Here is a 27,506-nt window from a genome sequence, read left to right on the forward strand (position 1 = left end):
ATAGCTTCTCTTTTATTTCTGATATTAGTAATTTGTATCTTTTCTATTTTTTATTGTATTAATATTGCAGTCTTGCTAGAGGTTTGTTTCATTGATTGTCTCTATAAAAAATCTTGTATAGCTTTTTTAGTTGTTGTTGTAGGCTTTACATTATATAGACATAACTCATTACAGTCTACTAGTGATCATTTTACCAATTCAAGTGAAGTGTAGAAAACTTATTTCCCTTTACCTACCTCGTTTATACTATAATTGTCTTAAAATATTTCCTTTACATACACTTAAAACCACATCACCGTGTTGACATTTTTACCTTCAACCATCAAATACAACTTAGAAAACTCAAGAGAAGAAAAGTCTATTGTATTTACTCATATTTTGTTTGCCATGTGTTTTTCCTTCCTGATGTTTTAAGATTCTTTTTGTTTGTTTGTTTGTTTTCCTTCTGTTTAGTGAATGTCCTTTAGCTGTTTTTTTGGGATAGTTCTGTTGGTGACAAATTCTATTCATTTTCCTTCATCTCAGAATCTCTTGATTTCCCTTTCATTTCAGAAAAAAATATTTTTTGCTAGATAAAGGACCTTGGGCTGACAATTTTTTTCTTCCATTACTTAAAAATATACCACATCCTTCTGTCCTCTTTCACATAAGAAATCTACTGTCATCTGAATTGAGTTTCCTTTATAATTAATGTGTTATTTCTTTCTGCTGGTTTTTAAGATCATTTTATGTGTCTAGTTTTTAAAGTTAAATTATAATGGGCTTCTATGTATATTTCTTTGGATTTATTGTTTTGAATTCTCTAAGCTTCTTGAATCTGTAATTTCATATCTTTTCCTAAATTTGTGAAGTGCTCACCCATTATTTCTGAATCACATTCTGTTTCTCTCTCCTTCCACAACCCTATGACACAAATGTTAGCTCTTTTGTTATAGTATCACAGATCCCTGAGGCTTGGCTCATTTTTTTCCCAGTCTATTTTTCTCTGTCTTGTTCAGATTGAGTAATTTCTGTTATTCTATATCCTAATTTATTGATTCTTTCCTCTGTCCCCTGAGTTCATTCCTTTAGTTTGTTTATTTTGGTAATTATATTTTTTAGTGCTAAGGTTTCCACTTGATTCTTCACATCTTCTATTTATTTGTTGAAACTTTGTCTTTTTCGTTGTTTTGACCATGTTTGCAATTGCTTATTTAAAACATTTTATGATAGTTGCCTTAAAATCTTTGTCAGATATTTCTATATTTTCTATCATCTCAGTGTTGGCATCTATTGATGGTTTTTCTTCTATCCTGTTCAAAACATTTCTGGGGTTTGGTATGATTAGTAATTTTCAATTCAATCCTGGACTTTTAAAAATTGTTATGAGGCCCTGGATCTTATTTAAACCTTCCATTTTAGCTGCCTTTGACATTATTCTTGCAAGTGTGGGGAAGGGGCTACCATTTGTTACTGCCAGGTAAAGGTAGAAGTCCAGCTTCCCCATTTGGTCTTCATTAACACCCAAGGTGAGGGGCTTCTCATTAATGTTGTATAGAGATGTGATTTACAGTTTTCCACATGTTTTGCACTAAAGCTGTGGGTGAAAAGGGCTTTTTACCGTATGGCAGGGGTGAAATTCCCATCACTCTACTCAGCCTTCTCTGACAGTACCCCAACGGCCAGGTTGGAGTAAGTTGTTATAACTGGGAAAGATGGAAGTCTAGGTTTCCCATTCAGCCACTGCTGGCATGGGTGGGACAGGGCCCCATTTTTCTTTGGTGGAGTGGAGTGGAGCAGTTATTGTCTAATGTTTTCTGTCTTGCTGAACAGTCCCTTCATGGTCATTTGGCTAGAGAGATCAGACTTTTGTTTTGGCTTTTTTTTTTTTTTTTTTTTTTTTTTTTGCCTGTACCTGCTGGCAATTTCAGATTGCCAGCTACAATTCTGGAATACATGAGGCAAAAGAATTCCTAGAGAAGTCATCTTGTCATTCCTTGGGTACCAAGGTTCCTATCTGATCTGTCTTCTGTCTACCTTTCAGAGTCTTCTTATGTTTGTTTAACATCAAATATCTAGAGTTTTTAGTTGTACTTACTGGAAGAAATAGGGAAAAGTCTGTCTACTCCATCTTCCCAGAGTGGAACTGCAATTTATTTTTGTTCATTGTTATATTCAGCATCTTCAGGCTCTTTGCAAATCTTTTATCTAAGATTTTATTTTCTACATAATCATATCATCTACGAATAATAATGGTTTTGTTTCTTCAAACCCCCTTTCTTTTAATTTTTTTAATTTTTAAGTTAACATACAGTAAAAATGACTTTTATGTTTTTTCAGTGATAAGAAGATATTACAAATAACTATATAGCATAAATTTGAACAATTAGATGAAATGAGAAAGTTCTGAGGAAAATAAACTGTATCAAAATCAACTCAAGAAAGACAAGGAAAGTTTTACGGGCCTGTAAAAATTAAAGAAACAGAGTGGTTTTAACTCTTTCCACAAAGAAGTTTGCCACCCTTCTAAAATGCGAGAGTTTTATGAATTTTAACATATGCAGGGTCATGGAACCACCATCACAATCAGAGTACAGAAGAGTTGGTTCTGTCACCTTCAAAAGTTCCCTTAGGCTGCCCTTTTGTGCTCCAACCATCTCCCCACCCCTAACCCCTGGCAACCACTTTTCTATTCTCTCTTTCTTTTTCTGCCTTTTCCAGATAGCGTATAAAATGAATTCATACACTTTGTGATCTTTTAAGATAATTTTTCTTCTTAATCTGTTAAAGTGTTAAATGATTTCATTTATTTTCCAGTGTTCAACAAATCTTTGAATCCCTGGATTCAGTCGACTATGATTTTATTTGTAATTTTTATGTTCATGAGTGTGATGGCCTTGGAATTTTTCTCCTGTACTGGTTCCAAGGTTACACTGACCTCACACTGATACCATGCTCATCTCTTTTACTGATATCAACGTTTTCTTTTTCCTTGCCAGGTAACTAAGTTTGCCACCCTTCTAAAATGCGAGGTGTAGTTTCTCATTATCTACATTCTGGAATTTGTATTCTAGGTTTGGAATTATTTATTTCTTCAATGATTTATAGAACTTACTGTTTAAAACCATCTGGTACCAGTGTTTTCTTTGTGGAAAGAGTTAAAACCACTCTGTTTCTTTAATTTTTACAGGCCCGTAAAAGTTTCCTTGTCTTTCTTGAGTTGATTTTGATACAGTTTATTTTCCTCAGAACTTTCTCATTTCATCTAGTTGTTCAAATTTATGCTATACAGTTATTTGTAATATCTTCTGGTCATCTTTTAATCTTTACTGTATTTGTAATTGTGTCCCCTTTCAACCCTCATTTTATTTGTGTTTTCTTTCTTTTTTCTTTTTTTTTTTTTTTTTTTGTTCTTGAGTGACCTTGCTGGAGCGTCATCAGTATTTTAAAATCTTTTCACAGAACCAGCTTATAATTTTGTCAACTCTCCTATTATATGTGTATTTTTATTTAATAAATTTTGCCCATATCTTTATCATTTTCTCTGCTTTCTTTGATGATTAGCCCATTATTTTCAGCTTTTCTTCCTTTTTAATATAACCACTTGAGATAACTTTTCCTGTAGGCACTGTTTTATCTTTAGCTGCATTCCACAAGATTTAATATGTAAAATTTTATTATCATTCAGTTCTAAATGCTTTTAAATTTCCAGTATGATTTCTTCTTTGACCCATGAGTTATTTGGAGGTATGTTTCTTGATTTTCAAATATGTAGTTATTTTCCAGTTACCTCGAAGACAAAAATCAAGACCTTTTTCTTTTCGAGTAACTACATATTCACAAGAAGTTGCAAAGATAGTACAGAGAAATCTCATGTATCCTTCACCCAGTTTTCCCCATTGGTTCCCTCTACATAACTATAGTAAAACATCAAAACCACAAATTTGACATTGCTATGGTGTGTGTGTAGTTCTATGCTATTTTATCACTTATAACCTCCACTTCAGCAAAGATACCAAAGTGCTCCCTCGCCACTAAGATCTCCCTAATGCCACCCTTCAGAATCACACCCCACCCCTCTTCCCACCATCCTTAACCTCTAGCAGCAACTCATCTGTTTTCTCTTTCCCCAGTTAACATTTTTAAGTGCCTTTTAATTAATTGTGGTGTTATCAGAAAGCATGGGGTGGATCATTCCAGTTATTCAGAATTGTTGAGAATTATTTGATGACCCCATATAAGATTATTTTCATATTTTATGTTTAAAAAGACATTGTATATAGCTATTAACCTTACTGCTTTTTGTCTGCTTGATCTATCAGTTTCTTAAGGAGTCAGTTAAAAATCTCATGCTAGATTTTCCTTTTAGTTATTTCAGCATTATGAGACTATGTTATAAGGTGTGAACACATTTAGAATTGTTATATATTCTTTATGATTGAAAGCAGTTATAATTTATATCCTGAGTTTATCTCTATTATTTTTGTTTGAATCTACCTTGTCTATAAAGTGGTACTAGCTTTATTTTTATTAGCAGTTGTCTGAGCTATCTACCCACCTATCTATGTCTATATCTATCTACTTCTATCTAGTTTTTATTCGTTTGTTTTCAACTACACACACACCTACGTATGTATGTGTGAATGTGTATGTGAATGACTTTTGCTTTTTGAACTTTTTGTCTTCTTTTATTTTACCTGTATATTTCTTAAATGGTTTATGGTTGGATTTACAATGTAAATCTATCTTGACAATCTTTGCTTCTTAGATGAATCTCTTTAAAATTATTTTTATTATTATATTTTAAATTATTAAAAATTATCTTTAAACTTATATTTATCTTTAAAATTATATTTAACCTCCTAAATTATAAGTAAAATTATTTCATGTTTAATACTTATTCCACTTTCCCTGTTTTATTCTCTGCTTTCTTGTCTTTTTATTGATTATATTTTCTCATTCCCTTTCTCCTCCTCTATTGATTCTGTTTCAAATTCTATTTCTGTGATTTTTTTTTCTTTCTTTTTTCTTTTTTTTGAGACAGAGTCTCACTCTATCACCCAGGCTGGAGCGCAGTGGTGCAGTCTCCGTTCATGGCAAACTCCACCCCCTGGGTTCAAGCCGTTCTCCTGCCTCAGCCTCTCAAGTAGCTGGGATTACAGACGCCCACCACCACACCTGGCTAATTTTTGTATTTTTAGTAGAGTTGGGGTTTCGCCATGTTGCCCAGGCTGGTCTTGAACTCCTGAGCTCAAGTGATCTGCCCGCTTCTGCATCCCAAAGTGCTGGGATTACAGACAGACATGAGCCACCGCACCTGGACCTATTTCTGTGATTTTATGGTGAACTCAGAAAATTTGGCATGTATATAAAGGTTTTCAAAGTGTAAAATTTATGAATTTTTACTTTTACCCTCTTCCTGAATAACAGAAAAACCATTGAATATTTTCACCCCAATAGTATGTTTTCCTGGCTCATATCCTTTTGTTAACAGGTAAATTGCTCCATTTTTATTTGTAAAACCATAACATATTATTATTACTTCACACAGTCACTTTTTGTTTAGATTTACCTGAATATCAACTCTTTCTTTTAATCATCATTCTTTGCCTCACAGGCCTTCATCTTGGGTCACTTCTCTTCTTTCTAAAGAAAAAAATATTTTTGGAATTTCTTTTAGTGAGAGTATATTGGTGGCAAACTCCCTTGGGATTTTTTTTTTCCTGTCTGTAAAGACCTTTATTTTACTCATTTTTGAAGATATTTTAGCTGGTATACAATTCTATGTTGATGATTACACTGAACTAATCATTACACTGCTATATGACTTATACAATTGCTGTTGAGAAGTGAGCTTTAAGTTTGATTTTTGCCCTTTTGAAGTTAATCTGTCTTTTCTCTCTGGCTGCTGTTTTAAAATCTTCTATATGTTTTGGTGTTTTGCAGTTTCGCTAAGAACTATCTAGATATGCTTTTTTAATTTATCTTATCTGGGATTTGTTGGGTTTCATGAATTGATGCATTTCTTCAGGACTGAAAGATTTTTAATAATTATGTGAAGTATAATTCTACCTCATTATTCCTATTCCCTTCTTGTGGAACTCTGATCAGATGTTAGGCTTTTTCACTCTATCTTACATGTTTCTTTACCTCTCTTTTATGTTTTCGTTATGTTGCCATCTGAGTATTTTGTCAGATATATATTCCAATTCTTTCATCCTCTCTTTAACACTGTCTAATACACTTTTCATCCATCTATTTAATTTTTAACATGAATAATTTTTTAAAATTTTGTGCTTCTTTTTCAAGTTGGCTGGGAAACCTTATTTTCTCTCTTCTCAAATTTCTCAGTCACTTCTTTTATGTTTTAAAAATATTAAATATGTATTGTATTCTGTGTCTGCTCACTCCATAATTGGAAGCCTTCGCAGGTCTGATTATGGTGTGTTGCTCCTTGTAGTTCTTTCTCTTAGAACCTGTTTTTTTTTTTTGAGACAAAGTCTCGCTCTGTCACCCAGGTTGGAGTGCAGTGACATGATCTCGGCTCACTGCAACCTCTGCCTCCTGAGTTCAAGTGATTCTCATGCCTCAGCCTCACGAGTAGCTGGGATTACAGGCATGAGCCACCACTCCCGGCTAATTTTATTTCTTTTTTATTTTAAGTAGAGATGGGGCTTCACCATGTTGGCCAGGTTGTCTCAAGCTCTTGGCCTCAAGTGATCTGCCCACCTCGGCCTCTCAAAGTGCTGCGATTACAGGTGGGAGCCACCACACTTGACCTAGGACCTTGTTTCAATGTCTGTTTTATCTTATGTTTTGTTTTGATTTTTTTTCTGTGACAGCTCATCTGTTTTGTCATTTTGTGGGAAGTTTCGTGACCAAAGTCAAAGCTGGTTCCTGCAGAGAAGATTCAAATTTGTTTCTGCCAGGTATTGGGGCACCACCAGCCTGGAATCATTTTAAACTAAATTCTTATCTAGAGGCTTTAAAAAGATGTCCATGTATATTAATTAGGGTTGCCAACTCTTGCAAAAGCCATCTGGTAATGATTATTCCTCGGGGGGGAAGATTTTCCTCCTTCCATTCAGGGTCATTTCCAGATTAATTGTTTTCATGCATTTCCTGAGGGAGGGGATTGATTTATTTCCAATTCAAACTTAAAATGAAGATATAATCCTTTGGGGCTCCCTTTTTATCCAAGAGAAGTATCCTGTTAAACTCTCTTTCCTAGGAAGGAACTGGTATTTCTCTTCTATTCCCAATATCCCATAAGGCTATGAAAGACAAAGTTCAAGTTCAACCAGTTCATCAAATTATCTCAGAGAAACCTCCAGCTTCTGGGCTCTGCTTGTTTCTCAGAAAAGCTATGGTACAGCTTTTATTTACTTTTTGGCCTCCAGGTATTCCTTACCCATTTGCTATTTTATTGATACATTTACATCCCATGCAACACTTCTACTTGTTTTTGTTTTTGTGTTTCTAGAGACAGGGTCTCTCTCTGTTGACCAGGCTGGGGTGCAGTGGTGTGATCACACCTCACTGCAATCTCAACTTCTTGGGCTCAAGTGATCCTCCCACCTCAGCTTCCCAAGTAGCTGGTACTAGGGTTGGTACCACCACACTGGCAAAATTTTAAAAAACTTTGTAGAGATGGATCTCACTTTGTTGCCCAGACTGGTCTTGAACTCCTGGCCTCAAGCAGTCCTCCCACCTTGGCTGTTTTACTTTTATTTAGCAGAAGGATCCACTATACTACCAGACATGGAAGTCTCCTGTCATGACACCTTTAGTCATTCTCCTATCATTGAATGTCCCCCTCCATGTTTTCTATTACAAATAATGTGATGATGAACATCTTTGTATGGACATCGTTGTGTACCTTGTCCAGCTAGTTTCTGTAATACATTTCTAGAATATAAAAAGAAAGTTGACAGAACTGAGGAATATTTGGAAAATAGCTTGGCACTACTTGTAGACTAGATTCTTAGGGCTCTTGATAGTCATTGCATATATAACTTTGCTTACTCCTTTCAAAAATCCCACTGGAACTAGTGTAATGAAAACTCTACTGAGGGTCATTTCTATTAAGTAAATAAAAATATAGACACTGTTTCTGGAAAAAAATAGCCAAATATTTTAATATTACCTAGAGTTTTTTTTTAAGAGGACCTTCTCCCAAATTATTAACAGAAATAATTTCTTAACTAAGTAACATAATTCTGTAATGTGTTTGGAAAACATGTAAGATGAGTCAAGATGAAGAACAATGAAAAACTGGTCCTATCAGGTTTGAAAACAACTGTAAACAACCATGGATATTTTAATCCTTCCTAGGGTCTGATTGGTGGAGAAGTCCATGGTTTTCTCAGGAGACAGCTATTTGTCTGGGGACATCACTACAAAGGTTATGTAAATCAATTCTAAATTGATTCCAGAAGGATGAAGGAGAGAATGGATGGATAACTATACAAACAGCAGGAAAAACCAGGATCCACTTGTAGGAAGTGGACTAACAAAGTGCAATGGAGATTTGGGGCTATCTGGGTAGTGTTAGAGGAGAAGGGATGTTGAATGACATACCAAGGGGTTTGGATTTGGTCTTGAATTCATGAAAGACAGAGCCATTGGTTTTAATCAGAAAGTTTCATGGGTAGCATTTGCATTTTTATAAAATTATGCTGGCAACAAGGTGCAGAGGAATTTAAGGGAAAAAGATTAAAGGCAGGGAAATTAGGAATAGATGAGTGAATATTCTATTTTTTAATGGTTTTATTAAGATATTAACTCACATACCACACAATTAAACCATTTAAAGTGTAATGTTAAATGGTTTTTAGTATATTTACAGAGTTGTACAACCACACCACTGTTTTGTTTTAGAACATTTTTGTCCCCCGGAAAAGAAACCTCCTACCCATTAGCTGTTACTCCTTATACCCCTCATTCCTGCCTGATGCCTAATTACCCACTAATCCACTTTCTATCTATAGATTTGCTTATTCTGGACATAATATAAATAGAATTATACAATATGTGGTCTCTCATGACTGGCTTCTTTCGTTTCATTTAATGTTTTCAAGACTCATCCATGTTGTAGCATGTATCAGTTCATTTGTTTTAATGTCTTAATATATTAATTCATTCATTTTAATTGGAAATCTTCCATTACATGGATATAGCCCATTTTATTCATCCATTTATCAGCTAATGGGCACAGGTTGTTTCTATGTTTTGGATATCATGAATAATGCTGCTTTGAACTTTTTTGTACAAGTTTTTGTGTGGTTGTATGTTTTCATTTCCCTTGGGTATATACCTAGGAATGGAACTGCTGCATCATGTGGTAACTCTATACTTAACTTTTTGAAAAACTGACACTGTTTTCCAAACCCCCTGCTCCATTTTACATTTCCACCATCAATGCAAGAGCATTGCAATTTTTCATATCCTCCTTATACTAGCAGGTATGAAGTGGTTGTGATTATAGCCATCCTGGTGCATGCGAGTGGTATCTCATTGTGGTTTTGATTTGCATTTCCTTGGTGGCTAATGATGTTGAATATCTTTTTATGTGCTTCTAGTCTTCTTGTATATCATTTGAAAAAATGTCTATTCATATTTTTGCCTATTTATAAAAATTAGGTTATTTGTCTTTTTATTCTTGAGTGGTAAGCATCCTTTGTATACTCTAGATACACAAGTCCCTTATCAGATATATGATTTGCAAATATTTTCTCCATTTCTGTAGGTTGTTTTTTCATTTCTTTGATGGTGTCCTTTGAGGCACAAAAGTTTTAAATTTTGATGAAGCTCATTTATCTGTCTTTTGTCATTTGTGCTTTTTGTATCATATTGAAGAAGCCTCTCCCTAGCCCAACCCAAGATTTACTCCTATATTTTCTTTAAGACTTTTATAGTATTAGCTCTCACATATAGATCTATGATCTATTTTGAGGTCCTTTTTGTGTATGGTGTGAGAAAGGAGTCCAGCTTCACTCTTTTGCATGTGAATATCTGGTTGTCCCAGCACTATTTGTAAAATATATTTTTAAAATAGTTTTTCTATACCTCCTAGGGCATTGTATTAATAATAGTCCAATCTAAAACAAATATCCTGAGCTATGCCATTGGCAGCGGGAATGGATGTGCTGGGGAAGGTTGAGAAGGTAAGACTATAAGGACTTGGGATCTACAGTCACGCAGGGATCGGAGAGTAAGAACTTGAGAAGTTTTAGATTTCTGATTCCCAATCTTCCCCTCCATATCAGGAGATCTGTGGCCTCATCATCCCACATGACATGTGGCCATCCCAGAACCAATCTGCTGGAGCCTACTTGTTTATCCTCATGACTGGAGGATCAAAGCCTATAGCTGTATGATCAATTCAACCACAGGAAATAAGCCTCAATCAGGAGGACAGTTGAATTCTATTTTGTGGTTCCCTTAGGCTGGAGCAGCTATGGCATCTTAGTTCAAAGAGAAAATGGTAAGGTTTGGATGGAAGGGGAATGCAGTAGCCAACTCCAGAAGCATCAGGCTTCTGTCAGTAATGCCAGTGATGTCAGCCAGGGCTGGCTACATAAAAAATAAACACTCCTAACAGAGCAATGGAATTGTCATGATCTTTGGGGAGAAGTTTAGGCTTTGGAATCACCTTGTTTGTAGGACACAATGCCCCAGAATTCTCCATCTTCGTTCTGGGTCCATTCCCTGGTTGCACGAGAATCTTGTTTGTTTTTGTTTTTTTCCCCCATTTCTTGGAGTTGACTGTTTAGCCCTAGCAGTTACATGACCAATCTTAATTCTGGAAAAAATATTTAAAGAGTTCTCTGGACAGTTGACCCCATTTCTCTCTCAGTCACCATGGGGACTGGCAGATGGAGAGACTGCTACCCAGGTAATTACGGGGTGTATCACCCACAGAACCTCTGCCCAGGGCCACAGTCTCTGATGAGAATAGGGAAAATGTGTTTAGAAATGATTTTGACAGCCCCTGACCTCGATGACAAATCCTCAGCTCTGAGAGCAGCCCCACCTTGAGAGCAGGAACAGAAGAGTTCTGTTCTGTGTGCTGGGAGGGAGTCACACTGTGCAGACATTCGTGAGGCTCCTACAGAGAATCCTTTGATGAGAAACCTCTCCACCCAGGACATACTTGCCAGAGAGAGACCAGATGCTTTGTTCTTATGTAAGATGTTCTGACATGAGATCATTTGAGAGAGGTGCCCTTTAAACATAACCATCAGTTACTATTAAAAGTAAAGAGCTGAAAGCGATTTTAGAGATTGTTTAGTTCACCCCTCAGCTTTACTAAAGAGGAAACTGAGCCCAGATAATTGACAAGCTCAGAGTCATGAGAGAGTTAGTGCTGCTGGTCTCATGACCCTTTCTCTACTGCTCATTTCTGATGAAGAAACTGTTTAGCTTGAACAATAACTTGAAATAGTCCCAGAGTATAGATGAGTACTAGACCCTTGTTGGTGTCGAGAAAATAGAAGGTCCAAAAATGTGTGCACTGTCTGTTTCAGGAACCTTTAGGAGTCATATGGTTTTATATGTGTTTGATAGAAAATTGCTACTTAGACCTCATCTCGGGTCATGATAGAACATTTCTATTCTCTCCTATAGTAGCCATCTAATGAGCCACTTCACACCATGGCCATGTTGAAGCGAAGCACATCAATTTCACAAAACTATCAAAGAACTTGATTATAGCCTAGTGAGATACACCTTACTGGAGCCTCCAGCTACTTCAGAGACTGACTGCATGGAAGTGGGAAGGGAACAACCTTCTGTCATCTGTGTCTGAGATGGCTTTGGTTGGAGGATACAGACTTGTGAAGGAAGGAGAAGGACTCATCTGCATAGCCTTGTGCATGCATAAGAGGCTACACCTCCCTACATGTGGAAACTGAGATTGCTGTTCCCAGGTGCCATGGAAAGAAGAGACTGAGCCCCTGAAATGTGGAGAACTGAGGGGCCAAGTGGGGACCCAGTTGGTTCAGTGTCTTTTGGATAAGGCCTTCTACAGCCAACATTGAAACCCCCAGAGAAAGCTTTCCCTCTAACATGGCATTAAGCATTTACAGCTAATCTGGGTGGGCGGGGCAGGGAGAGGCTTCACTTCCTGTGATTCTCCTGTCATCAATTGGCTTTACAGGCCAGGCAATTTCCAGTTGTGCCCTGGACTTAGGACTTACAAAGAGGATTAAAAGAAAGATGTTTAAAAATAAACAGGCTTTAAGTCTACCAGTGTGACAATTGAAATAAATGTAAAAGTAATCATTTATTTTTGGTTTGATTCTAAAAGTAGTATATACTCTCCATGGAAAATATAGAAAATACAGAAAGGTGTGAAAAAAATAGTATCCATAATCCCATCACCTAAACCCACTCTTGCTAATTCATGAGAGCAGGACCTTGTGTTTCATGTCTGCTGTCACATCCTCAGTACTTGGAACAGTGCCTGGTACACAGTAAATGCTTAACAGACATTTGTTGAATGAATGAGTATTACTGTTTTGGTATATTTATTTCCAGCCCTTTTGCCCTTTTTCTATGTATATTTTACATGATCGTAGTCAGTCATCATCATTAGATAATATCTTTTTTTTTTAACTTACTATGATAACACAGGTATATCTATGTCACAACTCTTTACAAACTTTTTTTTTTTTTTTTTTTTTTTTTTTTTTTTTTTTTGAGATGGAGTCTCGCTCTGCCACCCAGGCTGAAGTACAGTGGCAGGATCTTGGTTCACTGCAACCTCTGCCTCCCAGGTTTATGTGATTCTCCTGCCTCAGCCTCCCAAGTAGCTGGGACTACAGGTGCATGCCAACGTGCCAGCTAGTTTTTTTGTATTTTTAGTAGAGACGGGGTTTTGCCATGTTGGCCAGGGTGGTCTTGAACTCCTTGAACTCCTGAGCTCCAGTGATCCCCCCACTTTGGCCTCCCAAAGTGCGGGGATTACAGGTGTGAGCCACCGCGCCCTGACTCTACAAACATTTTTAAAGGTGCTTAGTATTCGATGTATTGTGTATACATCATTTACTTATTTACGCTCATGCAGCTAGATATTTGAGATAAAATGTCAATTTCAAAGATCCTTTGCACATGGGGCTTGCTCCTCATGGATAAGTAGACCAACTGGCTGTTTTACTAGGCTTCCTTATGCTCAATGGACCCTAAAAAGTTAATAAAATCACATTCTATTTTTTACTTTCATAGTCTCACTGGATTACATAAAGAAGTTTTCACTTCTCAGTGCCAGAGGGAGGTCTTGAAATTAGAATCAGAACATTACCTTATCAATCTACTGTAACTAAGAAATATATTTTGAATATTGTGTTTTATGAAGCATTGAATTCAGAGAACGACTCATTATGCTAAGTTCTGGCAATGCAGAGTCTCAAGAATTCAACTGAACTCAACTACCTTCTCTATAGAGTCACTGCTTTCTCCCCTTTAAAAGAATTCCCTGGTTAGCCTGGTTAGAGAAGGTAATTTTGTCCAAGTTAATGTAGCACCATCTGCTGCTGAAAAGGAGTCCTTCAGGATGAGTTCTCTAGTTTTAAACATTGACTTGTATAAGAAATAAAAGGGAATTGACATGTGGTTTCTTGCAGGATCCCCTTGTGTCAGAACTGGAAACAATGTTTTTCAAAAAGACTGAGTGGACTTCTGGCTCCAGATGGCGACAGAGTACACTTGATTAACTCCTCCACCTGTTAGAAATTTCTATCAAAATTCAAAAGGAATATACAAATAGGGAGAAATGCATGTCAGAAACAGGAAACCATGGAAAGGGGCCAGCACATTCTGGAACTCATGAGAACTTTCTGCACGACAAAGTGCAGGTGAGATTGGATTGAGGGAAGGGCTCACCAGCCTGCCATTGACCACATAAGAGGGAAAAGCCAAGGGAATGAGGGAGACGGATTCCAGCAGAGGCCCTCAATACCTACTAGCTCACAGTGGCAGGGGCTGGAGCTGAGGGTGGGTTATTTGGCACATAGCGAGAGGCAAGCATAGATCCTCCCTCTGTTCTGGAAAATGCACCAGGTCCTGGGTTCTGCAAACCCTTGGCACATGAAATTAACCAGGCATTGCTAAGCCTGGCTTCTAAGAAACGCAGTTAAGTCAGTTAGGATAGAGTTATAATAGAGTGTCAGTGTCTCCAACAAACTACACCCTGAAACACTAAGTCCCAGAAAGCATTTAAACCATCTAGTTTCCAGGTTGAGTAACCAATATCCAAAGATTCTATACTCAGCCAATCATTCACATGTGACAACCACAGAAAGACATTCCTAGACATGCAGATATTCAGAGAGCTTTCCTGAGAGAAAACACACACGGAGACACACACACAGGTGTACACACACACACAGCATGTGCACACACCCATAAGAATTATGGTAGAGTAATAAAACCAATATAACTCAAGAGTTAAGTGAAGGTCATTGTGGCTAACAAAGTTACAAAATAGAATAATCAGAAAACAGTTTCAGGAAGAGAAATAAAGTAATTAATACCATCATCCTCATTATCAGTCTCTATCCCTATACCCATCCCTAAAATCTCAGGATGAGGAGAAGGAAGAAAGTAAAAGTTGTCTCAAAATCTCGTCTTAGATGAGGGAGAGTCATGTTTTCTGTTTCATTACTGACCCTGATATGGAAATGAGTCCAAGTATGTTGTTTAATATACTGCTTACATACTCAATACTATAAAATATTTTCTAAATTATTAGTATAAAAAGAGAACAAAGAAAATTTGATTGGCTAGGCACGATGACTCACGCCTGTAATCCTTACACTTTGGGAGGCTGAGGTGGGAGGATCACTTGAGCCCAGGAGTTTGAGATCAGCCTGGGCAACATGATGAAACTCCATCTCTACAAAAAATACATAAACTAGCTGGGCATGCTGGCATGAATCTGTAGTACCAGCTACTCAGGAGGCTGAGTGGGAGGATCTGTGGAGCCCAGGAGGTTGAGGCTGCAGTGAGCCTAGATCACACCACTGCACTCCAGCCAGGCAACAGAGCACCACCCTGTCCTGACCTGCTCTCTCTCTGTCGCCCGCGCTCTCTCTCTCTGTCACTCGCTCTCTCTCTCTCTATATATATATATTTGTGCGTATACACACACACAACATGTGTGCACACACACAAGGATTATGGTAGTGAGTAATAAAACCAATATAACTCAAGAATTAAGTCAAGATCATTGTGGATAACAAAGTTATAAAATAGAATAACAATCAATCAGAAAACTGTTTCAGAAAGATAAAATAATTAATACCATCAACCTCATTATCAGCCCATATCCCTACACCCATCCCTAAAATTTCAGGATGAGGAGAGATATATAATAAATTAATATATATATATTTGATTAATATAGCAAGGTAGAAAAAGGATAGGAGAACCATAAGCAAGTTTAACAATATTGATTTTTAAAAGCCCTAAATTAAATATTTGCATATAGTAATCAGCAATATAGTAAAATCATAATACCCTTAATAATGCATGGATAGTTCAATATTAAGAAATCCATTTATATAACATTCATTTAACAAATAGTTGCAAGTGCCTGTTATGTGCCAGGTATGCCAGAACAATGTAACTTGCTCGATCCTTCTCTCTAAAACATACCTGCCAGGCTCCCTATCCACATCACTCTCTAGTTCTTTTCTTCAGAGCACTTATCATTCTCTGTAATTATCTTTCACCTTTATTTTGCTTGTTTATTGTCAGTCATCTTTCACTAAAATGCATTTTCTCCAAGATCAACATCCTTGTCTGTCTTGGTCACAGCTATATGCACAATGTCTAACAAAGAACTTGACATGTAATAGCTGATGGATGCATTCAATTTGTGTCGCATTAGTTTACTATTAATGTAATTTATTCATTCCATATTTGTAATGAAACAAATGAATGTATGTCTATGAGTGAAAGGATGATGGTGATTCTAAATCCCTGCTCTTATAGTACTTATCATTTAGTAGGGGGAGACAGATAATCTGAGTGCTTCTATGGTCAGTGTCAAAATCCATTTTGCTAAGCATGGTTTTCTATTCTAACTTGCTGAATAAAAAGACGGCAATTGTTTTGCAGGAATCTTCCACAGCTTCCTCTCGAGAAAAGCCTGGAAAACTAGAAGCACAAAGTAGTAACTTCCTGTTTCCTAAAGCCTGCCACCAAAGGGCACGCAGCAACTCAACCAGTAAGTGTCTCCCCAACACGTCTTTAGGAACAGGGCTCAGCTGCCCCTGGATAGCAGGAATATTGGGAGGAGGGTGGATCTCTTCTGGTCCAGTTGGAGTAAACTAGCCTTGGAGTCTGCTCAGCTTCTTCATAGTGTGTGCATGCTCTGGCTAGCCAGAGCTCTGTATGGTCTAGCCAGCTTTCCTCATGGCTCCAAGTGCCATGCTGGAAAGACCTGGGTGTGGGGAAGAAGAGACCGGGCGTTACTCCTGCTCTGTCTCCTGACATGCTTCTTGGTCTTGGGAAGGCTTCCGTCTCTCAGCTGCAACACAATGGAGGTTGAGGTTGGAAGATCTCATGATTTTTATTTGCTGAAAACAGAAGATGGCTAATACAAAGTCAAGAAAATGTGAAGAATGCAAGAATACAGAAAAACCTGAAGAAATTAAAATCACACCAACTTATAATTTTAGAGATCATCTATGTTAACATATTCAGTTATTTCCCTTCTAGGCCTATATATACTATAAAAAAACTTCACACTCGCGTTTATTTATATATAACTATTTCATGTCATCAGAAACTCTTTTGAAAACACCATTTTTTAGTGGATCCATGGTATTTTATTGTATGAATTTATGAAATCTAGTTAACCAACTCCCTGTTATTAGATATTTATAAAATCTACTAAACCAAATCCCTGTTATTAGGTATTTAAGTCATTCTCTGGTTTTCACTAGCCTAATCAAGTTGCTGGATATGTACATGAGATTTTGTCCGAGTTTGTGATGATCTTTCAAAGAAAACACAAGGCAGTGGCGGCCTGGTGAAGAGCTCACATTTAGGAGTTAAGGCACTTGGATCTGGGTCCCGCTTCCAGAACTAGTGACCTATGCAATCTTGGGCAAGTCCCCTCTAAGTCTCATATGATTCTACTGTATGATGCACCATCCTTAGTGATTTCCTATTATTGGAAATAAAAATATTTTTAAAAAGTTACTTGCTTTTTTATCACAAATTTTTACTTATTCTAGCATGATTTTCTAGAAATGGAATTTGGGGTCAAACGGTAGTTGTAGTTTAAGGCTTTTTATCTGTATTGCCAAATTTTAGTAGCTAATATTCTTTCAATAATGTATATGAATACCTATTTCTTCAATCATAGCTCACATGGGATTATGATTTTTGATAAATATTTGCTTTACAGCAATTTACAGATTTACAGGTTTTTCTCCTTTCCCTTTCTCCCTCACCCATTCTTTGCTTTTTTACTGTTTTGTTTTGCACCCAAGACCAGCTATACAATTGGTAGGACTCACTGTAAAATGAAAAGGCAGGATTGCTGTTCAAAAAATATATGAATAATTTCAAAAAGGTAGAAGAAAATATTTGAACCAAGTTGGGATTTTTCAATCACAGGGTCCCAGGTGGCTGTGCAGGCCACGTGCCCCTGAAGCCAGGCCCTCTTGCCCCCTGGGAGCTGAACCCCTCAGAGCTCCCGGGCTCCCTGGCATCCCCAGGGCTCCTTGGCTCTCTGGCTTCTGATTGAGTTCAGTCAATGACACGCATCAATGGAGGACTGGCAGGGGGAAGAGAGCCACCAGGGTGTTTCTTCCCCTGCTCCCCCTACCTTGGTGCTGCAGTGCTGGTGGTGGGCTGTGCCCCTCTGTGACAATAAATTGTGTCAGGGTGGCCTGTTGGTTCCAGTGCCCACTGGGCTCTGGTAACACCATTTTCCCACCTTCAAGCCTGGGGTGGTAACAGCGTCTGGTACCTCAATAGGCCTCGTTATTTTTCTAACCCAGCCACCCCTCTGTGCATGGCTCCTTTACCCAATTCTCAGAATCCCAACTGAGTGTGCCTTTTGTTTCTTCCCAAACCCTGATTGACACACTGATAAAAATAGATTTAAAAAAAAGTACCTAGGCTGGCTGCCACAGCTTATGCCTGTAATTCTAGCCCTTTGGGAGGCCGAGGCAGGAGGATCGCTTGAACCCAGGAGTTTGAGATCAGCCTGGACAATATAGTGAGACCATGTCTCTACAAAAACATTTTTTAAAAAAGAAAACCCACCAGGCATGATGGCTCGTACCTGAGTTCCCAGTTACTGGGGAGGCTGAGGTAGGAGGATCCCTTGAGCCCGGGAGGTTGAGGCTGCAGTGAACCATGATTGTGCCACTGCACTCTGGTCTGGGCAACAGAGTGAGAGCCTGTTCTGCCCCCCGCAAAGAGTACCTCTTCATACAGGTGAAGTTAAACATTCCTTCATTTATTTATTTTGTTTTTGGTGAGTTTGCCTATTCTTTATTGAAATAATCATCTTTTTATCATTAACTTATAAAAAGCCTCTTGGTTAAATTAATAATTGACATCATACTTGTTGAAAATACTATCTCCAGTTCGTTGTTTTTATTTTAATTTTTTAAGATTAAGGTGTTTTAATCTTTATGTAGTCAAGTTTACTGATCTTTTCTTTTTTAATGTGAAAGTTACTTCCACATTCAGATAACTATTAAGTCTGTGACTATGTATTCTTCTAATTTGTAAATGATATATCTTTTTTCCCTCAAATTTACTGTATTATCTGTAGTTTATCTTTGGTGTTTGATATGATGTAAGAATCTAGGTAGATTTTTTTTTTCTAAATGAATAGAGAATGATTCTGGCATCACTTATTTACAATCAGTTCCTTTTATTTTGCCTTTTTTGTTTGTTTTGTTAATCTCATGCAAATGATATGCAGTTAGGTCCCTGAAAGCAAATTTGGCAATTTTTTTAAGAAGAGAAGCTCAAGGCCGGGCGCGGTGGCTCACACCTGTAATCCCAGCACTTTGGGAGGCCGAGGTGGGCGGATCACCTGAGGTCAGGAGTTCGAGACCAGCCTGACCAACATGGAGAAACCCTGTCTCTACTAAAAATACAAAATTAGCCGGGTGTGGTGGCGCACGCCTGTAATCCCAGCTACTCAGGAGGCTGAGGCAGGAGAATCACTTAAACCTGGGAGGCAGAGGTTGTGGTGAGCTGAGATTATGCCACTGCATTCCAGCCTGGGCAACAAGAGTGAAACTCCATTTTAAAAAAAGAAAAGAAGCTCAAATAGTTGAAATCAGTGTTATAGATCATATTTATTTTTACTTAGCTCTTTTTATGCTTTTTATTTTGATGGTTCCTTGCCATTTGTTTGTTCTTGGCCTCTTGCTATAATGATTGTGAAAGCTTTATTTAATTGTTGTCTCTACTTCTGATTTCCTTTAAGTTTTAATTAATTACCCAGTTAAGTTTAATCAATTAATTCATACCTGACATAACATTTTCCAAATTGTCCCCCTCATGGAAGATGAGGAAGTTAGCTTGGTGTTATTCATCCCTTTTCCATGGATTTTACCATTTTGTAATTCAACATAACTTTAAATTATAAACTCATGACAATATATAGCTCTAATATACTAATATAGCTTTTTTGTATATAATCATGACAATATATAGCTCCCCTTTCAAAAACTATTTTGTTTTGTTTTTTTTTGCATTGGGTTGTAATAACCAGTTTTCAGTTAACTCACTTAATACTCTACACTTAACTGGTTTAAACTTCCCCCAATGGAGATGATAATTTTGGTACATTTCCTAGTTGGCTGGAGTGCATCAACAAGTAATGTTCAGAAACAGTGGGCCGAGGTGGGTGCTGAAATCGACCCCGGACCAGGAAGAGTTTTGGAGAACCCACTCTGTCCTGACTCTGGCCTGCGTCCCCGCAGATCTGAATGCCTAGTGAGAACTGGAGCCCCCACACAAGCGGCGCTGGGTGTGGCCTGAGTAGTTGCACTGGGCTCTCCTGTGGCTCTGAGGTCAGGTTGATCTGCTTTGTGAACCATTCCAAGTTGGCAGCCTGTTTGTTCATCCTCATTCCCTCTGAACCCAAACCATGCACCACTGGCCACCTTCAAGTCACAGGTCACCCCTGCACTGCTGTGGATGGAGGGAATGCAGGGAGACTGGGATTCTGGAGGCCGAGGTCATGCCTCAGACTGTTTCTTCACTGATTCGGAACCCTCTGGGCTTCCATTTCCTCACTGATAGAGGAAGGAGTAACTCCAGCAGGGTTCCCAAAGGACAAATGACAAGCCGCCTGCATCACCTGCACAGGCTGACAAACATACAGGTTTCCCCAGACCCGATCCATGCAGATATAGATCAATAGGTTGGGTGGAGCACTGAAATCTACCTTTCTATTAAACACTCCAGATAAATAAAACGCACAGGCAGTGTTAGCACTAGAGGATCTCTAGCCTCTCCTCTCACCCCCCTTTCTTGATTCTGTGTCCTCTCTTTGCAGCGTGTGGTTTTCTGAATCTTCTGGCTTCCTCTCCCTCCTGGTCCATCTGGGAGCAGTTGGTCCCTGTAACTCAGAGACGGCCACCTACTCGCGCTGAGGCAGCTGCTGGGAGCAGCTGTCCTTGCAGGAGCAGGTTTCCCCAGCCGCTCTCTGGGCCCCGATGGACCAAAACCTCTCCCTTCTTCAGCTTGTCTTTGTTCCTTTCCTCATCCCCCTTTAGGGATCTCACACCCTTAGGGATACCACTCCTCTTTTCTTCTCAAGCTACCCTGGCCAGTGGCTTCTTCTCTTCAGCCTGTAAATAAGCTTAAGTCTTTCCAATCCTGAAAATAAAAGCAAACCCAACCCTGCTCCATCCTGTGTTTCCTTTGAATTACCACCAATCTTACCTTTTCCTCTGGGGGAATTTTTCACAAAAGCCTGTCCATTCACTCGAGCCTTACTTGGCCCTCAGGATACTAGGAAAACCCTGCCCCTCTCCTGGCCTCTAGAACGGAACTGCCCAACACATTAGCCACATGTAGTCTTGAGCACTTGAAATGTGACTTATTCAAACAGAGATGTGCAGAAAGTTATCAAAGACCCACTGGATTCAAAGACTAAGTACAAGAAGAAAAGGATGTAAAATATCTCACTAATAATTTTACATATTATGTATATGTTGAAAGAACAATAGATATAACAGACCAAATAAAATATATTATTAAAATTAATCTCTCCTGTTTCTTTTCACTTTTTAAATGTGGCTACTAGAAAATTTTTTAATCACTTAGGTGGCTGGCATTATATTTCATTTGGGAAGCACTGTTGTAGACAATGACAGGTTAAATCAGATCATCTGTGAAGGTTTTCCCAGCTGGATGTGGTAGGGTAGAGAGGTAGGGAGGGTAGAGTTCCTGGTTGAATGACAGGAAGTCTATGATTTCCACAAAGTAGAGGAAGCCTGTCGCTTTGCATTTTTGCAGATATCCAAAGAATCAAGAGTTGTCTCCGTGTGTATGTATCCCTGTGTGTGAGTGCCTGTGTAAGAGGCAGTCAGATAGGATCTCCCCTGCCCCTGTTCCTACTGGGTCTTGCCTGTTTGTGCTTGTCCTCGGAAACCTTTGTGTTTTCCTCCTTTCTCTCCTTGGTTGGGATTGGAAACACCGGGGCCTGGATCTGATGCAGCATTGTGGTTTCTGAGAGCTCAGCACACTGATTGACTTGCAGGAGATGCCAGTCAACTCCTGTTGCATTGAATGGAGGTAAAATGGAAGTGAGAGTCCCATCTGCACCCTGCAGTACAGACAGCACGCGTGGAGATCATGAAAATGCTGCTCATGTCTTCCGCGGCCACCTCTCCCCACCACGCACCTGGCACAGGGTGTTAAGTGGTTTACAGTCACACTGGCCCCTGGCTAATGAGGGGCTGGCAGTTGGTGGGGGCTGATATTGTTCTTAGTTGAACATTGCATTTTGAGAGCACAAATGATTTCTTGCTGTTTTTCCTCTTCTGATTTAGGTGTTAATCCCTATTGCACAAGAGAAATTGATTTTCCAATGACCAAGAAATCTGCAGCGCCCGCAGACAGGCACCCTTATTCTCTCTGCAGTAACAGGAAGTCCCTCTCTCAACAATTGGACTGTCCAGCAGGAAAGGCTGCGGTAAGAATGGAAGGAGGGAAACTCGGAGAAGAGTTTCTCCCGGGGAGAAGGGAGGGGCCCAACATTAACAGTGGCTGAAGAGGACTTCCCAGTAGTTTTTTTGTCCGCAGAACTACAGAGGAGAGGCTCTTGCTTAGTAGCTGCAAGAAGGTACAACCATCTCTGGGCTGAGAACCGCAATAGAAATGGTCGTCCATTGAGCGCCCCCTTGTGCCAGGCACTTGCAACTGCTGCCACGTGTGTGCTGTTAAGAGCTAACATGTAGAGAACACGGCACGTGGGGGGACCCTGAACTATGGCTTTGCGTGGATTGCTTTATTTCATCTGCACATACTCCTAAGAGGTAGAAGAGGGAGCTACAGCTTGGCCAAGTTAAGGGATTTATGCACATTCACATTGTTGAGGAGAAACAGGGCTGGGACTTCAAGGCTGATCTTTACGACTCTGAAGCCTGTACAAAAAGGCTTTTCACTCCTGTAATACATTGACTTGCTTTACCAACATTTCCTCTAATTCTTAAAACAAGCTTAGAAAGGAATATGTTGTTAGCCCCATTTTATAGTAGGACACTGAGGCTTGGCAAGGTGAGTACCTGAGTTTATGCATCTTAAAACCTATAGGACCAGAATTTAAACTGCCCTGTGTGCTCCTCGGTCCATGACCTTCCCACTACAGGTGTCAGCTTGCAGGCAGAGAGCTAAGCCGATATAAAGCACAGTGTACCCTACACATGTCCCCCCAGCATGCCTTTCAGCTCCAGCCAAAGCACGCTGTGCTGCACGCTGCCACTTTTGGTCACACAGCGCCCTCTGTCTGTAGCATCTCACCCCTCCTTCTCTGATCTCTAGCTCTAGCTCTAGAAACTGCCCCAGCCTTCAAAAGCCTTCCTAAGGTTCCCTTTTGCCTGGGAACGTCCTGATCCCTCCAAAGGCGTGGACTTCACATTTTCCCAAATGCCCATCAGGAAGCAACTGCACTCCTCTCACAGTGCTCACCCAGCCTGTCTTGTGAGTGTCATTTATGTTAGCATTTCATCTCACCAACTGACTCTCCCAAGGAGGGTCTCCATGGTCAAGCAATGTTTCCCTGCATAGCACATAATAGATGCTCAGTGAATTTCATTTCTCTCTTCCCTTCCTTTCCTTGAGTCAATATGTTTTTCATTCCCAAACTGGGAGTGTGGTGTCCCAGTGTTAGAAGAAGATAGCTTCCCTGGTGCCACCCTGAGCTGAGAACTTTCCCAGTCCCTGGTTTTCTGCACATCTGGGGTCATACAGGAGTACACGGGAGCCCTCCAATATCTGCAGCCAGTGCTGGGTCCCTGAGGATTGGGCCAGCGGGTACTTCCTGGGGGAAGCTGCCTCCTGTCTTTGCTGCCTCATGCACTAGGATACAGGTCCTTGGGAACAGGAGGCCTACCTGGCCAGCAGGGATGGGCTAAAGATCAGCCAGTAATAGCTGCCTGGGAGACTGTGTTGAAGAGAATTGAGGGATTACATTCCACCAGGAAGGAGTGCTTCAGGAGATTGGCAGTGTTTATGGGACAGGAATGGGAGACTCAGTTATTCCCTCTACTCACTTAACTCCTCAAAGTTTAGGAGGCAATTAGACACTATATTAGTCAGAGACAGAACCAGTAAGAGGTGTATAGATAGACACACATACACATACACAGACACACATACACATACATACACACATACACAGAGAGAGAGATTGATTATAATGAATTGGTTGGTTTATGGGATTATGAAGGTAGGCAATTTCCAAGATCTATAGCATGAATTGACAAGCTGGAGACCCAGGGAAGACTATGGTTTAGACCTAATCTGAGTCTAAAGGCCTGAGAACCAGGAGGGCCAATGGTGTGGTTCCCATCCAAAGGCCAGCAGGCTCAAGCCCAGGAAGAGCTGATTTTTCAGTTGGAATATGAAGACAGGAAAAAGGCTGATGTCCTAGTTCAAAGGCAGTCAGGCAGGAAGGGTGCTTTCTAACTCAGGGGAAGTCAGTCTTCTCTATTCAGGACTTCGACAGATTAGATGAGGCTCACCTGCATCAGGGAGAGTGATCTGCTTTGGCTACAGATTTAAATGCTCCTCTCATTCCAAAACACCTTGAGAGACACACACAGAATAATGGTTGACTAAATATATGGGCACCCATGTGGCCCAGTCAAGTGGACACAGAAAATTAACCACCACGGATGTCCATGCATGATTTCACGTTGTCTTCATCACAGCCCTCCAAAGGAGGAGGAGAGGGAGTTATCAGAGAAAGGTTGTTTCTGGAAGAGAAGAAGGGAGAGTGGGATCCACAGTGGATGGGAAGGCCAGGGAGTGGCTTACAGGACCTGGGTATTTCCTGGGTGACTTTGGAGAGAGCAGCCCATCAGGTGTGGGCAGCTGCAAGCCAACAAGAGAGAGGGTGATCCAGAGAGGAGGAGATCGCTATCCAGGGAATGCTAGTAATAAAGAAGACATGCTTTCCATGTTTGCTGCCTGCCAGGCATGAGGCTATGTGTTTTACATAGATTCATGTATTTGTTACCCAAACAGCTATACAGCCAAGGGAGTACAACCCAAAGAGCTAAGTACTGTTAATATCCACCTTTGACAGGTGCAGAGGCCAAGGCTGAGAGAAGTGAAGTGTCCTTCCAAAGGTCATCTAATTCATAGCAGCAGGATGGATATGAATGTGGGCAGCTCAGAGTCCATGCCCTGCTGCTTCCTCTGCCCAGGCGGCATGGGGACAGCATGGGCCTGGGAGTCAGCAGCCCAGGCTCCAGGTTTCACCTTGCGGCATCTCCGATATCAGAGAGCAGGGAGCAAGCAGCTACCTCCACATTCACAGCCGGTGTGTCTGCTTTCGTGGACATGAGGGAAGCACAGCCTTCAGCCTCAGACAGACTCTTTCCAAATATTAAATGCTGAAAGTAGCAAACCATCTTAGAATTTATAATAATGACAAGAAACATTTCTAAGGCACTTCCTATGTGTCGGGCACCGTTCTAAGCACTCGCATAGATTTATTCTTCAAAACGACACTGTTAGATAGGCCCCATTAGGACCATGCTTTTACAGCTGAGGAAACTGAGGCAGAGAAGGCTAAGTCACTAAGCTAAAGTCACCCACCAACTGATAATGGGCAGAGGCAGAAGAACCCAGGCAATGGGGTTCCCAAGTCTAAGCTCTCACCACCAACCTGTATTTCCTCTCTGCAAGGTGGCTTCCTGTGGCACACAGCTCTGCTTCTCATTCACAAATAGTTAAGCCTGTCTGCCTACCCCAAAATTACATTCTGAGTTTTGAAGTCTTTGGGCTCCGCCCCCTTGCCCACCACCTCCTGCCTGGCACAAGGGGAGTTCAGTAAATGTGTCTTGGATTGAACATAGTCTCAGGGCATTCTTGGTAGCTGGCTTCCCAAATTCTGCCTGAGACCTCAGTTATGAGGACTTGTCCTGGAGGCAGCGTGTTCTGTGATGTTGACTTGACCTGGGCCCTACTTCCTTGACAAACCTTAGTGAGCCTTTTGGCTGCTCATCTACATCAGGCTCAGCAAAGCAGGCTCCTAGAACCAAGGAAGTCCCTCCCCACCAGAATCCTACCCACACCCCACTAACCACATTCTGGTCGTTATGCTGCCTGCCCTTAGGAGAAAGAGGACTTGGTTCCTCTCCTTGGCTGGGCTTTCCCCCTTCCTTGTGAGGCACGTGCTGCTGTCCTATGTGGCTAATCTTCTGCCCACTCTGGTTCCTTGTTGCAGGGAACTTCGAGACCAACACGGTCCCTGAGCACAGCTCAGCTCGTGCAGCCATCTGGGGGCCTCCAGGCTTCAGTCATCTCCAACATCGTGCTGATGAAGGGCCAGGCTAAGGTAAGAAGAGACTGTGGCCAACAGGAAGTCCTGGGGGGTGGCAGCAGTCTCCAAGGAGCTGCTGTGTCCAGGGAAGGATGGGAATTGGACTCACAACTGGCTGAGTCCAAGCAGCACACATTTTTCTAATTAGACAAAGTGATCGTTTTCTTGTAAAGGATGCCAGTCCCTGCCAGCTGCCTTAGCACTTTCAAAGCTTGTTCTCTAATTCATTCCTGGCACAGTAGTTTCCAGGACTTAATTTTACCTGATATATAAATCCAAATTGTTTACATAGATTTCTGGATCCTGAGTTTACCTCTGCCATTCAGATGTTGGCATAATAAAGCAGGGACCCATATATTAATTTATAAAAACATATGCTACCTACTACATGTGGGAAATTCAATGGTTGATAGTGCTTTTGGCTGTCAATTGTAGCATCTGGAAGAGTCAGAACTAACTCTACCTCTCTCAAGATGATGAAGCATCATACTGATCTCTGCTTCACAATTGAGATATATCCAAAGGGGATACAAAAGTATTGGTGGTGGTAGTGAGGTAGGGGATGTACACAGGTTTGCACTGCTCCCAGAACATGCCACCTTGTGCGTGAGGTTGACTGCAAAGCTCTCAGGCCAGCCCAAGCAACCCAGGTGCTAAAATAATGAAAGGGTGGTTTCTTTATGTAATACAATTTTTTGTGTGGTGTGAGGGGAGGACCTAATTGCTACTTATGGTCTGTCCAGGGGGAGGGGCCCCACCATACACCTCAAGTCCTCTTTCCCTCTATCTCCTGTTCCTTCTGTCTGCTGGGAGCTTAGCAGGAAATAAAAAAGAAGAGAGACATGAGAGATGCTGGGATGAATGCTCTTCTGATCACAAGGGAGTAACTGTCTTCTATGCTGACTTTCTCTGAACAACCCCATTTTCTGATTAGTAAATCACAATGTTTTTTCCGCTTCAATTTCGGTAGTAGTATTTTTTTGAATTGACTTTTAAATTGTTTGCAGTGCCCAAAAGAAGGTGAAATGGTAAACGCCACCAAAACTCATGTGAAGATGGCCAAAAATGGTTTAAGTTATCTTGGTGTGCACAAAATGTGCATTCAATGAGTAATCTTTATGAGGCCGGGGGGTGGAAGAAGATGAATCATTTGATATAGAAATCCTCATGTACAGAGGAGTGATGATGAGTTCAGAAATAAAGCAGGCTTCCCACTATCTGGCGATACAACCTACACCCCAAGATCTCGTCACTAACAGGATGACAAGTAGCAGTGAAGCAGGGGGGAGGAGGAGAGCCAGAGCGATCAGCAAGTGCTTGAGGTAGAGTCAAAAGCAAATCACACAATAAAACCAGCCACCAAAACCCGGGCATTGTGCTATGGGCTTTGCAACCGTAACTCCTTTAATCCCCACAACAACCCTCCTATTATCTCCCTTTTATAGACGTGCAGCCGGGCACACTGGCTCACGCCTATAAT

General features: G+C 40.3%; 1 protein-coding gene across 5 annotated transcripts in view; it reads left to right on the plus strand.

Annotated features, from left to right (window-relative positions):
- The window catches only part of IL16 (interleukin 16), a 126,867-nt gene that overhangs the window by 61,477 nt on the left and 37,884 nt on the right, over positions 1-27,506 (plus strand). For all 5 annotated transcript variants that reach the window (XM_054450801.2, XM_054450802.2, XM_063652445.1 and 2 more), the window contains exons 3-5: positions 16,102-16,210; positions 22,026-22,168; positions 25,931-26,041. In XM_054450801.2, coding sequence (XP_054306776.1) covers positions 16,102-16,210; positions 22,026-22,168; positions 25,931-26,041 — 363 coding nt within the window. The remainder of the gene's footprint in view (positions 1-16,101; positions 16,211-22,025; positions 22,169-25,930; positions 26,042-27,506) is intronic.

The sequence above is a fragment of the Pongo pygmaeus genome, chromosome 16 (genome assembly GCF_028885625.2).
Source record: "Pongo pygmaeus isolate AG05252 chromosome 16, NHGRI_mPonPyg2-v2.0_pri, whole genome shotgun sequence".
NCBI lineage: Eukaryota > Metazoa > Chordata > Mammalia > Primates > Hominidae > Pongo > Pongo pygmaeus.